The sequence below is a fragment of the Numenius arquata genome, chromosome 18 (assembly GCF_964106895.1).
Source record: "Numenius arquata chromosome 18, bNumArq3.hap1.1, whole genome shotgun sequence".
Lineage (NCBI taxonomy): Eukaryota > Metazoa > Chordata > Aves > Charadriiformes > Scolopacidae > Numenius > Numenius arquata.
The window spans coordinates 11,115,951-11,132,849 of NC_133593.1; the positions used below are offsets into that span (position 1 = coordinate 11,115,951).

The following is a 16,899-nucleotide window of genomic DNA, read 5'->3' on the forward strand; positions in this document are numbered from 1 at the left end:
GGTAAAACCAGACCCGGTTGGGGTAAAAGCCTAGATCAGAGCGGATTTGATCAGAGGCTTTGATCAGCTCCGACCCAGACGTCGGTTTGAGATTTACCGCGGAGACGGGGGTTTTACGGGACTGGGCAAACGCCACTCGCTGGAAGCTTCTCACCAGGGGAAGGAAAGGGGGCTCACTAGTTTCCAGGCTCTGGTGCGAGGTCCAGCAAGGCCAGCGAGGGCTGCTGGAGGTCACAGGCTTTAAACTGGGCCCAGGGCCACTGACTGGGGGACACGACACAGGGAGGAGAGCGCCCCGAACCCCTGCAGACATGGAAGTCGGGAGGGCAGCCATGGGTTCAAACTGCGTTAATGCCAGAGCTGCGCAGGGAGACCCCCGGTGAGAAGAGTTTCTGCAAAGCCCTCAGCATCCACAGCCCAAAAGATGTTTCCTGCACACACACACACAGAGCCCGTTCTCCTGCAAACCCTTCTCTTAGCCCTTACCCAGGATGTGCTTAGGCAAAACTGCACATAAAACACCCCAAATACTTCAGCATCATTTTTTTCCCCAACAATATCAACACCAGGATCTGGGTGGCCTCCAGGTTTGGCCCACGGAAATAAAACCACTGTGCCCAGTTCAGGTTTCCTGGTTGTGTCCCGGTTTCGGGGACGAACAAACAGACCCAGGAGACGTGACTGTCCAGTTAAAAAAAAAAATGGGTTCTGCTCATCTCTCTTATTTTTATCAGGAGTTAAACTGCAGCCGGGGAAACAGTAAGTAAGAAAAGGAACCAGAGATTAAAAATCAAGAGTAATCATTAGTCTGGAGACATTCTGAAAGCGTGACATTTCAAAGGAGAAAAAATACCTGAAATCTGCTTGCAAAATTAAACTTTACCTAGAAAAACAGGCTATATATAATTTAACGGCAGTTTCTATATAAAAACTGGAAGGTAAAAATTCTCCACTTTGAATTATTATATAGACTTTCTACACACAGTGCCCTGGTACTCAGGGGAGGGGAAGATGTTAATTTTCAGCCAAGAAAGCATCGAGACTGACTCTTAAACAAAAGGGGAAGTCAGACCAATAAAAAAACCATAATTGCCTAATAAAGCCCATTACGAAATAAAGAATTCACCTGAAATACCCATTAGAGATTACATTATAGAGAAGTGCGACGGTATTAATACTTGTAGGTATTTCTTTGCAAAAGCTCCTCTTGTGTGTATTAGAAGACACTTTCCACGAGTGTCTGTTTTCCTGCCCCTCAAAGTCCAGTTTTTGGTGCATCCTCCAATCTCTGGAAACCAAAGAAGAAATAGAGCCACAGGTTTTTTCTGGCTTTCCACAAGCTTTCACGGGTGGGTCAGATAGGAAATGAGCTCTTTATTGAAAACAAGGGTTAAATCTCAACAAAGGATTTATAAATTATTGCAAGAATTAAGGGAGTAAACAATGTACTAAAGTCAATTAATAACACTTATTCCCATTGGATTTCAAATACCAGCAGTGACTCCAGCATGGCACAAACCGACACAGCTCCAACCACTCATCGCAAAACCGCTTCTAGAAGACAAATAACACTCACCCAGAGGAAAGAATAAAGAATCACAATGAAAAGAGAAGTTTTCTGACCACTTTTCTTCATAAAATGATGACATTTATATTTTGAGAACTGGAATAAAACACAGGTCCAGAGAGAGAGAAAAAAACAATCAGAGGAAGTAGTTTGTACAATAGCAGCTTTTATTGAAAAGGCAGGTTTTTTGTTTCAAGTTTAATTAATCTGACACAGAGCTAACTAGAAATCAGAGCATTCCTTGGTTTTCAGGAGTTTCTCAACCTTAGGTTGAACTTCACCATCACTTCATAAACTGCACAAATTTCAAGGAAAAAACTGCTCAAAACAAGCCCAGGTGAAGAGAAGCTGCTGCCGGAGAGGAAAAAAAAAAATCAGCAGAACGGTCAAGTGCAGAACGGAACAATTCCTACCCCCCAGGTAACCTCCAAGCGCCCACTGCCAATTCGGGGCACATTGAACCCAAACCCGGGGCTGGACGGGCAGGGGACAGGCTGGAGCCACCGAGGAAAGACCACGACACACCAAGACAGCACAGAAGCATCAGGAATACAGCTGGGTAAAGCAATATATACATTAAATAACCAAGCAAATAATCTCTTAAAATTCCAAATATACACAAATATATAGGAAAAAAATCACTTTCCACAGGTAACCCCGAGGCAGCTCCAGAGAACGCGGACATTAAATAACAAAACCCCAACGTTTCTCACTTTTTTTTTCTAGCAGATACATGCAGGAAAAGGAGTTACGTTTGTGAAATTCAGCACAACACCAGTGAAAGGCAGCGCCTCCATCAGCCGGGGTGGGAAGGAAGCAGGAAAGGGGGGGCTGTTAGAAAATAGCGTCACCTTGGATACAGCCCGCCTGGACCCTGGGCTCTGGCTGACAGTGTCATCTCCGAGGAGATGCCAAATCCGACAGCGAGTCGTCGGAACGGCCGGGTTATGCGAGTGAGATGGTCCTCATTGCGCAAGGCCTTTATCGAGGGTGTCTCCACGCAAAAGATTCGGTGCGTTCCCGTGACGGGAAGGTGCTCGGTTCAGGAGAACGCTCCTTGCTCGTCCCAGAGGCGGCAATATCGCCCGACACACAGGGAGTGTCACACTTCAGCGAGCTCTGCTGCAATTAGAATTGTAAATGCTGATTCCTTGTTTCTATGGGCCAAAAGACACACTGGACATGTCTTAGAGAGGGAACTTACCTGCTCATCCAGTACAAGAAAAACATCACTGAAAAATGCTTTTATGACAATAAAGCCGGTGCTGTATTTGAAATACCGGTTGCTTTAAGTTTCACGCCGTGGCCTCTTTTTATTTGTGGCATTCTCTTTTAATTGGAAAGGGAAAAAAAAAAAAAATCCTATCTATCTATCTAAGTGTTGAGGAGCTGCAGTGGAAACCCAGGCTAACAATAAACTCCCTTTTCCTAATATAGCGTTTCATAAGCAACAGCCTCTGCGTCAGCCAGATACTCCAAACCACTTGAGAAGTCCCCTCGCTGGCAGCAAGACGGAGCGTTCGCTTGAAGTCAGAGAACCCTTAAGTGGTTCTGTAATTCCCTACACAAAAGCCAGCGCTGAGCAGCCCCCAGACATCAATGGGAATGCTCACCCCGGTGATGTATCCACCAGCCCCTAATTACGCTGGAAAACATGTATGTGGTTACAAGCGAGGGCGCTGAGTGCCGTCCCTGTTTCACACCTCATAAAGGAAATGGAGAGCACGCAAGGAGGGACTGCCCATTTTGGATAATTACTGGGCAGCAGAAGGCAGGCAGTCACTGTCACACCACTGAAAACCTGCCGCTTGATTAGCTTGAGCTTGAGACTGGAGGCACAAGTTGCTTATTTTATGAATGAGCTAATTTCAGGCAGCAGGAAGATTTATTTTAATTTGTGTAAATAAGGGGCCAGACACCTAGCAGTCTTATTAGCCAAGATTGTTTCATTTGGTATAATTAATAGTTTAGTATAACTAAGCTTTCTTGCTTTTTTTTTTTTTTTTTTAAATACAAAGCTTCATTTTTCCTCATTGTAATTTCTATTTCGGCAAATAACCACCGGTCAGTGGCTGCTACTTATAGTGGGGGCAAGATTAACTTGGAAAAAGCTGTTGGTACCTTTGGAGAGAAGGGAGATTTCCTCAAGATCTGAGAAACTTAAATCAAAGAATTAAGCAGCCGGTTGTACCTGATGGATACACACCCCACTTCACTCCCTGCAGAGTAAGACTGTACAGTGGTCAGGCTCTTAAAATAATGCTGTGAGGCTCCCACTAGGTTTAAAATTCTGTAACCAGCACTAAAGCTGGTTGCGCTGTCGTCTGGAAGAGAGAATGGGGTACTTTAGGTGTATGGGTCACATTTTGTGATAGTCTATTATACCACCCTCCTTCTGCCCAGAGAACTGCACCTACCACGAGCAAGGAAAGGGCTGGTGCATGATAACCTGCTTCAGAAAGTAGCCCGCTGGAGAAGAGCAAGTTTCGGTGTTAAATCACACCCACCTGGAGCAGGAGCTCAGCGCTGCCTCGTGCTGCCAGGTCTGAGTCAGAGAAACACGTTAGTACAGATAGCACGAGATTGCACAAGTCACACGCAGGCAGCCCATCGAGAAAAGCACATTAACATACAAAAAAGGTAATAGAGAGAGAGAGGAGCAGACACGCTGTATCAGTAGAGCCCAATTTTCAACAGCGAGGCAGCCAAAGGGTCGGGCAGAACACAACAAATCACACCTGCGGCTCAGGACAGGTCCGGGGAAAGGGTTTGTCTCCTATTTACAACAGAGTAGCAAAGACTGCGAGTTTTAAAATCCAGCTGCCTGGACTCCAGATATGAGAGGGAAAATTTCAGTAATTTTTTCCAGTCCTTGTCCCCCGGTACTAACCAGCTACGCAGATGAACACAGTATAATTTACAACACAGAAGAGTGGAAGTATAAATATACAACAGCTCTAGGCAGTCTCATTCCTTCTAAGTCAATAATTCATTTTGCCTGGAAAGTTCCTGTGCATTGTATGCATTCTAATAGAATAGCAGCAAACATTTACGGAAAAACATCATGGTCCATATACCGAAAAATTAAAGAAAAGATTTGTTTGCAAATATGTACTTCAAGTATTTAAGTGGTCACTTCTATGCAGATCAGCCAAGAGTTGCAGTTTTTCTCAGAAGCTCGGAACTGGCCTCTCTCAGAGGTTTATGCAGGTGGTTTGCAGGCTGGTTTGTTACAGAATAACCCGTCTTCATCTTGAGTAAGACTGATATGCCCTGTTTTTTGCCACACTACAGTTTTTTTTCTGGTTATTTCTGAAATTTCTCTTCATGAGCCATTTGTACGTGGCAGTGGCTTTGACCCGTTATCGTACAAAAATCAAACCGAAACATTTCAAACACTCGCCAGCCCTCAAGCCTGTCCGCTTCCCCCATCACACAGTTCACCCCAAGCGTCCTGCGGTATCAGACCTGACACTCCATCCTCAGCGCAACTCCTCTCACAGCAGGTCCGGCAAAATGAGACCCGGAGGTTTGGGCTCCACACAGTTGATCCAGAAATTTGCACAGCTTGCATGGTACTGGTGCCCGCCGTACGCCAGCTTAAAGTTATCCGTTTCCGAATTAAAGGCCTAAAATAAGAAGAATTGAAACGAGCGTGAGAGTCTCATCTACTCCGGGATCCAGACACTAGAGTGGGAAATGGAGAGAGCACAGGTGTTACCCCAGAATGGCTCAGCACGGAAGGACCCTCACACTCTGAACGGAACACCCAAGAAAGAATATTTTATTTTAGTGTTTGCAGGTGGACCAAAACTTCAGCCATCACACCTCACGTTGCCTGTTCCACCCTGGATTAGGGCAGCCTACTCATTAACATGCCCTCTGATCTGACACCGGGCAACTATCCCATCCTCTTTCATGCATCTTCTAGTTCTGCTACGTCTCCCACGCAAGATGAATGCTTCTTCTTCTGCCAGTAAATAGCTAAAAGTGCATTTATTTCCACTGGGTCAATTTTTGCTGTGATTTAGGCAGGTGTGATTCTTGGTATTAGTGTTATTTCAGCTTGAATTTGGTCTACTTTTCTTCTGTTAATTGAACCTGCTTCACAACAGGAGCTGCTGAACGGAGCGCGTGAAGCCATGAACAAGCTTAAAACATCCCGATGTTTGTTGCTAGGAGATACTTTCCAATGCTTCACAGCTACCTATTTAAAAAATATATATTCTAACCCTGTTCTCCACCCCCTGGATTTCCTGCAGAGTTTTCTAAAAATGCCATTGCCTACTACATATAACCAAAAGTCAATATTTGTAGCAAAAAACCCCAAACCCCTACAGTTCCCCCCAATCTGCAACAGACATACAAGCAGCTACAAACTGGGAAACTCGCTGCAGTGGATTCTCTACCACACAACAGAAGGAGCACGAAACCAGAAAGCTATTCACGAGATACAAGCATGCAGACGAGACAAAGGGGAGGCTCTAGAGCGTGTTAGTTGATCAGATCAAGTGTTAACAGTCACAAAAAAAATGACTAGAAGAAAAGGGTTCATGATTGGTACAATTGAGAATGACAGCTGAGCGCCAGGGAGCAGTTCAGCCTTCCACACTCAACTGAGAATGATTCTATAAGGAATGTGTTTTTTACAGATTCATACTTTTCTAGGAAGCTCTTCCACAGGTTTCTCTTCTTTCTGAAATAATGTTGAAACCAAAAAGTCAGCAAAATTGCCGATATATGTTAAAGGGTTGGCATTACTCTGTACACATCCTGGGATTCCCTCCCAGCTCTGCTAATTGCAACAGTCCCCTCCTGAAGATGCATTTCTTAAAGAAAAGTCATTAACAGATTTTTATTTTTTTAAAAAAAATATACTTTTTAAGTCTTAGTATCCCAGTTTCTTCCCTGTTATGAACAATTTACCTCCTCAACCCTTTTTCCACGTTTGTGTCATACCCAAAGCCCAATGAATGTAGGACATGAACTATTTGAGTCCCATCTGTAGGTCAGATTTTGCCTTTGCCACTTCCAGTTACAAGTTATAGCCAGGAAAACTAATTTTTTTTAATACACCCAAGGCCTAAATGAAAGTCCAAACTGTAAAATAAAATTAGTTTAACAGTAGAGGCCATTATACTGACTTTACTTCTGGAATCCACGTTTAGGAGGCACACTCCACAGGCAAGATCTTGGGCATTTTTAATCCCTGGGCGCAGCATACAAGAAGAGAAATCCAGTGAGTTTTCGTCTGGCTAAAGAAACAAGACAATAAAATTTAGGCATTTTCAGTGACTGAGAAACTTTCAGGCATCATGATAAAAATTATCGATCCAGTTGCTACCTAGAGCCACGGTATCACACCAGCGACGTGGCAGGGATGATATATTGCATTTTCTCATAGACTGATGCATGATTTAATCAAAGCCATTAGTGTGTATTTGCAATCCTGCCATGCAATCTCCATCAGCATTAATTTGTAACACTCAAGCCCTGAAAAAAGGGTTAGACTACAAAGGAAGGAATTCTAAAGTTCTACATTCCCACATCAAAAGGGGAAGAAACTTCTGAGGGAAGAGCCCAGGCGGTGGCTGCTCCGTCTCAGCGGCGGCGATGAAGAGCGGGAGGAAGATAAACAGTGGTGTGTGAGAGCTATTTGTGCAGCTGCTGGAGAGGAGCCACTGGCCAGCACCCCCTTCACCAGTTACCGTCTGAAGCGGGGTCTGTATCGGTGTTTATTGTCCCAAATTCCCTATTATCACCCAATCAAAAAAGGGCGGTTGTTATTCTTCCTGAAGGTTTTTTCCGAAGCGAGAATAGAGCGCAGCAGCACAGAATGGGATATTAAGGTTAACCAAACCATAGAAGAATTAAAGTCACCAGCCATACACAAGCTCAGGTTAAAGAGAGGCAAAGGTTGGGAGAATAAACCTGGAAATAAGTCACTTTTCCCATACACAATCTCACATTTCAGCCACAAGATAAATGATAATTTAAAACTTTGCATAAGGGCGGTATAAAGCTGTTGAAGTTTTGCTTGGAGGCAGCAGTGCAAATAAAAACAATGACTTAGAAATGCAAGTAGCTTAAAAAAAATGATGTGATCCTAGAACATGTGTACTCTTCATCCACACTCTAGGGATGCTCATCACGCGCCCCTGCTGAACGGCTGGAGAATAATTGGAATCCTGAAAAAAACCACCCTTTAATCTTTAAGTAGATCAATCAAATTAATAAAGGCACTCTAATATTTGTTTACCAAATGCATGAGTGAAGCAAATGAGAAGGTCATCCTGTAATTTGCAGTGAGAAACCACAGGGCTGTGCATAAAATTGCCTTGTAACAAAATCCTTTAAAAGATAAAATTAACCTTTCCAGGCACATGCCTCTGAGCTAGAATCCTTCTCTCTACATAATCGGCACTTCTGCATCATCTGGGATCCGCGGCTGCGAGACCAGGGGAGGAAGGAACGGGTTCCACACCTTCCAGTGACCCAGGCAGAGAAGCGAAACAGAAAGGATTTTGAGAGCTACGGGAGCCCCTGTCTCTCAGACAACTTCAGAGGTACCATGCGTGTGTAGGAAAAGTCATTATTTGCAGCTCCCGGAATGTTTTAAGTGTATCTGGACCACTGCAGCTCAGAGAACACGTGGCCAAGCTTTGGAGTTCAAGGTAATCCCTGTAATCTTCCAAGGAAAAGCGTTTTAAGAACTAAATTTTAATCCACTTGCTTAAATCAGGAGAGGGTCCCGATGGCTTTTTAGATTGTTACTACCAACAACGCCGGAGTTCAAACAGATGAATCCCCGTCTATCAACCTCCTCTGCCAAGCAGTAAAATACTGAATGTATAAATTTCATCTTATGACAGGCTTTGTGCAACACAGGACATCACCAAAAATACCTGCTCGCCACCGCTGTTGGTACTGGAGAGGTTTAAAATGTGCAAAAGGTGTGTAAAAAGGACAAGTAATCTATAATACCTGTTTCGCAGGGAATGACAGGGAGCTGAAGGTGGCTATTTCAAGCAGAGACCGTGTACTCTGGGCCTGACTTATAAATAAGCGTTAACTGGGGAGCCAAAAAATCATTAGTGGCCATAGTTGCATTGGAAGAAAGGAGCCACAAATTAAAATGCTCAGTGAAAACATAACCCTGGTAATGAGCTCCTTATTGATGCTTGATGCGATGGACTGATACTGAGTTAAAGAAGTGTATAATGAGTTCAAGGGATCCATTACACAAGACAACATCAAGCACCTACAGATGAATGATTCCCTAAAAATATGAGTTTCACACTTAAAGAAAGCTATTTTGCACATTGCATTTCCTGCAACATGCACAAAAAAAATTGCAAGGTATATAACAGCAAGGTGATTTTTTTTTGCCTTCTCATTGTGTGTATTCTGTACCTGCCCCCAGTTTGCCCCTCTTTTTCCCCAGTTCCTTTGCAGACCCTTCCCATGGGATGCTCCTTCTCTTAAAGGCCACCCCTCAGACAGCCCCTCACCGTCTCTCCCTGGAACCCTCACCCAAACCTGCAGAAAGCTCTCAGGCTCCTACCAGTCCATCTCAGAGCAACAGAGCTTTTTCTGGCAGTTCTGTTCAGAGGAGGAAAAGCTATTTAGTCTGTAGCAGGAACCAAAACAAGCTCAGGCATTTCCAAATGCAGAGAGAAAGGAAAAGAGTTGAGTTATTCCTGCATTGCACCGTTGTGTGCTCCTGTATTGTGAGCATTGAAATTAATTGCAGGGATATTACAAAGACAAGATACGTCCACACTGTTCTGGCTTCATAAAATGGCTTATTTAAATTTTACTATATTTCCCTTATTGGAGAGGCCCACAGACACACAGGATATCATCTCAATCATTAAGACACTAAGTAAGATAACATCACATCTGCACATAAATAGAAGTTTTCATACAAGGAGCTTTAAACTGGATATCACAAATAAGCACATTTCCATTTTGCAAGAGAAAAACACAAACTGTAAAGTTACAACACCCCATGAAGTCATTTTACATGTAATTATGACTTTTTTTTTTTGTTTAGTAAAGACATAGCTTATTTTCGGTCTTACCGTTAAAGCAGCAAGTGACATGAAGCTTATTAGGTTGTTCCACACTTTATCAATATCCTTCAGCAGCTGCTGGAGCTTCTCACTACAAACAGCGGTTGCTTTGATACCCAGCTCCACTCTCTTTGTTACCCTGTAGACTTCAACAACCCCTGTTGATATGAAACACAGCGGAGGATGGCAGAGAATTCACTGCAAGCACAGGGTCCTGAAACTTTAGCTCAGAAATAGCCCAAAACAGGCACGGACACGGAAGGTGGTCAGGGATGGTTATTTCAAAGTGGTAGTTACATTTATTTAGCACAAGAATTGTTCATTATTTCAGTGCAGGCAGAGATTAAACTAAAAATATCATTTTGAAAAGAGTGATTATATATTACTGCTTTTCAGAGGAGAACTTTCAATGTAAGGGACGTGGTAAATTAACACATACCCAGTAAATATTCCATGCCTTGAGCAGACTGGATAACTTCAGTGCAAACGGATGAACTACTTATTCCATTTAAGGTGTCATTTGCTTTCTTTATGACCTGGTAGAAATGAATTTCATAAAATTACAGTGTTATCTACCTTAAAATAATCATTACGAACAAGATTGTCCCCAGAAGAAACTATTATACAAAAAAGAAGGCAAATTAAATAAGAAATAATTGCCATACTCCATTACATGTTTTTATACATTCATGCTGTAACTAGATCGGGGGAAAATATGAACGTTTAAAACCTTAACGTATTCCCCCAAATATTTTCATGACCAAAATAATGGTTTTAAGAGAGATAGCATGCATTGCTAACTAGTTTAACAATAGCATTCACAGTTTTGGCTGTCTAATACTCAAATGCAAAGAAGAAATTTTAAGGAAAACTCATCTGTCTGTGCAACATCTGACACCCATCACCAGAAAATTACCGGCCTCTCCGCACAACACGTTAAAAAAGCCTACTTCTCAAAAAGTGCAGAAAAGCCAACTGGTATCAATGCCCTGAACAACACCCAAAACACGGGAACGCCACATTAACTAGTTAACTTGAAAATTTAGGCAAAAGCCAAACTAAGTCAGAAGTGAGAGGGAGATTAGCACAGGATCTTAAAGCGAGGAGGTGACGCTTCTGCTGCGTGATGGCTTTTGGTTTAAAAACTGTAATCCACGGGCTGAGTCACACCCTTTCTGTGCCTGTATGGTCTTAAACACTGAATGAGGTGGTTCCTACAGGAAGGAGGAGGTTTCAGAGACCAGATACTTACTTGTAGGGCGCTTTCCAAGCATCTCTGCCATTCATACGCATACCTCTCGCTTTCCTGTTTGAAAGAAAAGGACAGTCTGAAGCTTGGTCCGACCCTCATTTCCCTATTACAACAGGCACACAGTAAACTTTTAAAAGACTATCTGCAGATTAGTTTTAAACTTTTTACATACCTATTCCTAATTTGCCCCCCCCCCTCTTTAACTATTCTCTTTGTGCCTGAACTCTAAGATTTGATTTCTGGGAGTTAGAACCAGTTTCTAAAGGAAGAACATCCACGAACAGGTAAAAAGTTTGCCTTGCGCATACCTACTCCTGACACGTTTGTTACAGCTCTGCTGTTCTACAAACGGGGATTAGCAGAATTTAATCCAAGTCCTTTCACCACGTATTCTGAAGATGAGCGAGAGAAATAACTACCACACAGCCAAAAAAACGTTAAGCCATTTCCAAAAGCCAACGGTCTCAGTGCCAAAGCTGGGATTAGATTTAAGTTGTAACTAATTTCCAGTTACAAGCTTAGACTGCAAGGGCAAGTGATTCTGCCCAACATTCAGACAACAGCATTTTTTTCCCCACTTCACGAGACTCTAAAGACAGGAGAGAAGAAACCTTCTTTATAAGCAGTTTCCCATCAAAACATCTAGATGCCACCTTAGAATCACACCATAAATTCAAATAGCTAAAGTCCCAAAGAGTTGGGATACAGAACGCCCCTCATATCACACCGATGGAAGTCATTGCCAATTTACTTGTATTCCAGACACTTCCTTACCTCAACTTCCCCAGTCAAGTCTTTGTATTTATCTCTGATGACGGGCAAAGCGGGCTTCTCGCTGAGGGTATTCGAACGATCTCTAAATGGCTGTTCCAAAACCGGTAAAGGTGAAGAGCGACTTATTTCTCTGTCTCCCAGGCTTAAGCTCCTTTTATGAGACCCTAAAAAGTTAGGATATAGACAAGTTACTCTTTTACTCATGAAGGCATGGACTATTTAAAATTAATAAAGTAGTAGCAGCGGATGCACTGCTACTCCAGAAGACCAAAGCCTTCTATTTACACAGTGACTGGTGCAAATTTCTCCAGTTTCTCAATTCTTACAAGTTTTTGGCACAAAAAATTTTCCTCTTCTAGAAAGAGACCTGCTCCAAACACAATAGATATCAATGAGAAGATTCAGCTTGTTTCCAGCAGCCTTTGGAACAATCCTCATTGGCTAATTTGTAAGTTAATTAGAAAAATTAGTCTTTGATAAGCACATGGATTATGGGCTCCCTCCACCCTGAGGGGGCTTACCTTGAACAGACAAGTCAAAAGTAGCCAGTTCACTCTTGATCATTTCTTCGCTAGATTTCACCTTGCCTTGGGAAGTCGCCACCAAGAAGTCAAACTTGCTGATTTTTGGCTTTTCACTTTGGAATTCTCCAAAGTCATCCGTGGACTCTCTTCGCAGCTCAGAAGAGATACCACTAGCAAGGAAATCTGCCTCTTGGTTCGTGTCAGCTGCTGCTGCCGCATCCTGTGCTTCTGCTGAAGGTCTTGCAAAATCACCAAAGTCTCCAATGTCATCGTCACTTGGGCCGCTGGATATTGGTCCAGAGTCTTTAAAGTTTGCAAAGGCTGCAAAGGAAACATCCTGTAAAGCATCGTCACTGGAAAAGGTTGTCACTTTGGAAACTGTTGTCATGGTAATGTTTTCTGAACTGCCAAACAAGGTCTCCTTCTTCTGAAGAACAGAAGTTGCCGCAGAGGATCCGCTTCCTGAAGACTGGACAAAGGAGGAGAGCTTCTTGCCCGGATGAATGTCTTCTTTGTCGGACCAGTCATAGCTTGCCAGGCTGCTGACTGCAGACCCACTGTTGTAGCTTCCAAATGGGGCGCATTTTAAGTCATCTATATCTGAGAAAAACAAACCCTTACAATTAGAAGCTGAAGCTCAAACATTAATCTCTGTACAGTGTATAAAAACAGTAGCAACTTGCTGAGAGCCTTAAAGAACTGCAAGAACACACACAGTGAATTGTTGCTTCAATGAGGCTTCAACTAGAGGTTGCAAAAAAAAAAAAAAAAAATCTGAAAAATACCCAAGCATTTAATACAGAAATTTCTCCATTTAATAAATGTAAGCCTTGACCTTTGAATATTGTCTTGTATTTTAAGCTGAAAGTCACCATCTCACTAGGGGTAGTGAAGAAACACTAAAAAAAATAAAATAAATGTTTCTCGACAGTAGAGACTGCAGAGATCATCGGTTCAGTTTCCTGACGGTGGCTGCAGAACCTGCAATCAAAATGTAAACATGAGCAATTCAAACATCACGTTATTTCATCTTATCGAAACCAACCACAAAGAAGACTGGGAGAACTTTTCCATTCCCTCCGATAAAAGTATTAATACATTTTAATTTTATATTCAGGCTCTGATACAAGTAACGTATAAAAAATGTGCTGCAAGGATTTTTAAAATACTAGAACTCCTGTTGAAGCTTATGACGGTTTCCGCGGTGCCGCTTGGCCAATTCTTCAAACTTACAGCTCCCAGGAAGGACACGAATGTTGTGAAGATCGTGGGTTTAGCTTTTAACAAACTATTTATTCGATTAGATATAGAGAAAATCCAATCATTTCGCAGAAAGCTCCAAACATTTCTACTCACCTGGCAATTCTACGGGCCAACAGGTTCTCCTCACTGCCATGAGCAGGTACGAGATTGAGCCCGGTTGCCTACGTTAGAGCCAGCGACGGAGCCCACACAGCGACCGGGGGCTGCTGGGCTTCGTCCGCTACTCCTTCAACTCATCTCTCACGTCAGTCTAGACTGAGATTGATCCATAGCGAAGGCACAGAGAGCCAGGGGCTGGGCAGTTTTCATTAAAGCATTAAAAACAAAAACAACAACAAAAAAAGGCAAGCCCTACTATACTACATTTGGCATTTGTTTTCCAGCATTAACGACTGTCAGTTTGGATCAGACATTCAGCCGCGGCTCAGTGCCCAGGGTCAAACGGTCTCAAGGTAAAGCGAACCCAAACCAGGAAATATATTCTCTTTGCATGGTTTTAGCTGAGATTCTTCTCATAAACATTATGGTCTTAACTGGCTGGCACCCAGTAGCAGCAGCTCGGGTTTAATAGAGCCGGGGTGGGAACAAGCTGACTTTCCAGCTGCCCTCTTTATTCATTCCGGCCACACCAGCCCCAGGATTAAGCCATTTTAACAAAACATTTCTGCCTTCATTTATTCATTTTACTGGAAGGGGAGAGCAGGCTCCCCTTTAGGCTGCTTTCCAGGCATGACCCACATACATAGCTAATTAAAAAGTCCAACAAATATACAATATAATGTTAGAGCGTAACGGCTACGACAATAAAAGGCCCCTTGCCATGGGTCAGCGAGGCTCAGTGTGTCATCTATCGGGTCTTCCCAAGGGATGGGGCCATGACAGCGTCTCACTGACAAACCCCAGCACCTCACACACAGACAGCGAGATTTCCAAGTGCCATCCGAATATTAAATTTGTGGAGCAAGCAGTTTACGGAAGGGTAAACAGAGGAGAGATGAAATCACCCGCTGATGGCAAAACCAAAGAGAAAGAATGCTCCGGGGTGAAAAGGAACTGACTTGCAAGGGGTCGGTAATTTATCATGAGAAACCACACCTTGTGCTCTCAAATATAGGGTTTTGTTTAAAGAAGTTCAATGAAAGCTTCACTAGCATTAAAGAGTGCCAGAATAACCTCCAAAACGTTAGCCAACTGTAATTAATCCTAGGATCTTGAAAACGCCACCGTGTACTAGGCAACCTCTTTTTTTTCCCGATTTGTGTTGACTCCAAACCCCAGCCAAGATTTAAGCATCGCTATTGTTTCGGTCTTCACCAGGAAATGAAAAGGAAGAGTGATGATGCGACTGCGAAGCTCTGCACAACCTATTGTGAATGATTTCTTTGATAACTGGCAAGAGCTGGAGCTGAAAACGCATCCTAAAGGCTCGGGTCAGCGTGGTCCCCCCCAGTCGGGTCCTGGCTCGGGGACAGGCAGACCCAGCAGCTGCGGTGGGAATCCTCAACTGCCATCAATGGGTCACGGCGGGGGGGGGCAGAACAGCATTTTAATTATTCACAAACTAAGATTCAAGATTCCCTACGTGAATTCAGGCAGACCTGAAACCCATCCACACGGGTGTAAGAGCTGAGATGAAATGTCATCCTTCAATTCTATACATTTTATTTATCTGGATAGTTATGAAAGGATTACTCCAGTGAATAAACTTTCCTAAGAGTATTATACTACAGGAAAAATACTGTGTTCAGAGACAGTGTTTGCAGCTAAAGCAGGCCTAACGCGATTTATTGAATCACAGGATGGTCTAGGTTGGAAGGGACCTTTCAGATCATTGCGTCCAAGATTGAGAAGTCTGAGAAATATTGAGAAGTATGAAAAATATTGAGAATATTAGAAATAAGAATGTATGTGCAACTGCCCATAATCCCAGTTAAACTAGCTTCTGTAAGAATTTTTACTCTATTGCGAAACCCCCAACGTTTTGCTGTGCCACGCACTGCACTTCAGAGAATCTTTTGCCACGAGTGAGATGTTTTTGCATAAAGGAAGTAAAATCATAACCTTTGTCACAGCCACGGCACAACCAAAGGCTGATCTTGGCTCTTACCACATTTGCTGCTTAACAAAAAGAGGATTTCTCCCCCCAACACGTAGCAGAGCAACTCACCACAGACTAATAAGCAAAAAAGCAGCTTAGATGTGAGAAGCCCTTCTTGGTTGACCCTGGAGAACCCGTCGTGATGCGGGTATCTTTATTACTGGCAAAAAGATTGTTTTATTAAGCAGTGTTAAGAACTGCTCCTCCAACAGCCTTTTTTCTTAAAGACCACAGATACGTTTAGTGAATAAAAAAACCTCTAGTTAAAATGCTGCAGTTCCAGCCTGTGGTGTAATAAAAGCTTCATTTTCCTGGTATGGCCATTCAAAATTTAAAAAGATTCATGTGCTTTGAAAAGATTCATATTCAGTAATATTTTTTTCAAAGCAAGAGATGATTAAGTGGAAAAAACATGAATTACTTCTAACTCAGCACCACACTTGGGGAAGACAGATGCTACGGAGCTATCGCCATTCCTTCTGGAGGAAACTTTCAGTAAGAACTGAATCTGAATGGATGAGAAGCATCAAGTTTTATCAAAAAAAATGAGCAAAGACTAAATCTAGTCAAAATTCTGTGCAAATGCTTTTTTTTTTTTTTTTTTTTTTTGAGGACACACAACCTTTTTTTGTAAGGTTAAAAGTGATTTCTCAGTTACCATTTTTTGGAGAGGTTACAGGAAATTCCCTGCCAAAGCAGGGCCAAATCTTAAACTGATCCTGCGTTAGGAATCCTACATCCTACCACAAGAGATTCATCAACAGATTTCAGTGAAATATATTGTCATAAACCAGCATTCCTTAGTAATCTCAGTAGCAACTCTGTGGTGTCTTTCAGAAACAACACAGCAGATCCGAGTTTAGTTTTGTTATAAAAATCCAAAAGCTCCTATTCCCAATGGAGTTAAAGCCACGCGTCACTGGCACCATCAGCTTTGCCCTGGTGAGACCAGAAAACACCCCCAGGTTAAACCCACTTGGATAGAGACTCTCGGATCGCTTAAAGATGGGGGCAGGGTGCATCTGTAAAAATCAGATCTACTCAAATATCACGTAACCACATTTTTTTCCCCTTAAAAATATTTTCTAGTGAACCAAGAATGGAAAGAGTGATGTTCACAGTGTCATGCTGGAGGGCAGTAACTTTCCGAAAGCTTTAGAAACCAAACCCAATTTGTATTTCTTCCAAAGCAAAAGGTTTAAAATAGTTACCCATTTATTTCCCATCCAATTTGAACTACCAAAGCCACAGTCCAACCTGCTCCTCACCTGGGGACAGCTACAGCCGCGCTGCTGCTGGGGAGGCAGAGCAAGAGCTGCCAGGGAACCTACAGAACACTGACAGGG

At 42.8% G+C, this 16,899-nt stretch overlaps 1 protein-coding gene across 7 annotated transcripts in view; it reads right to left on the minus strand.

Moving 5' to 3' along the window:
- Positions 1-3,575: 3,575 nt before the first annotated feature.
- Positions 3,576-16,899, minus strand: part of SYNRG (synergin gamma) — a 40,343-nt gene continuing 27,019 nt past the window's right edge. For 2 of the 7 annotated variants that reach the window (XM_074160518.1, XM_074160516.1), the window contains 8 exons: positions 12,190-12,792; positions 11,669-11,832; positions 10,895-10,948; positions 10,082-10,178; positions 9,652-9,800; positions 6,712-6,822; positions 6,228-6,263; positions 5,065-5,196 (listed from right to left, as the gene is read on the minus strand). In XM_074160518.1, coding sequence (XP_074016619.1) covers positions 5,065-5,196; positions 6,228-6,263; positions 6,712-6,822; positions 9,652-9,800; positions 10,082-10,178; positions 10,895-10,948; positions 11,669-11,832; positions 12,190-12,792 — 1,346 coding nt within the window. Of the gene's footprint in view, positions 5,197-6,227; positions 6,264-6,711; positions 6,823-9,606; positions 9,801-10,081; positions 10,179-10,894; positions 10,949-11,668; positions 11,833-12,189; positions 12,793-16,899 lie in introns of all 7 variants that reach the window. The other 5 variants (XM_074160517.1, XM_074160515.1, XM_074160521.1 and 2 more) reach the window with 4 other exon arrangements.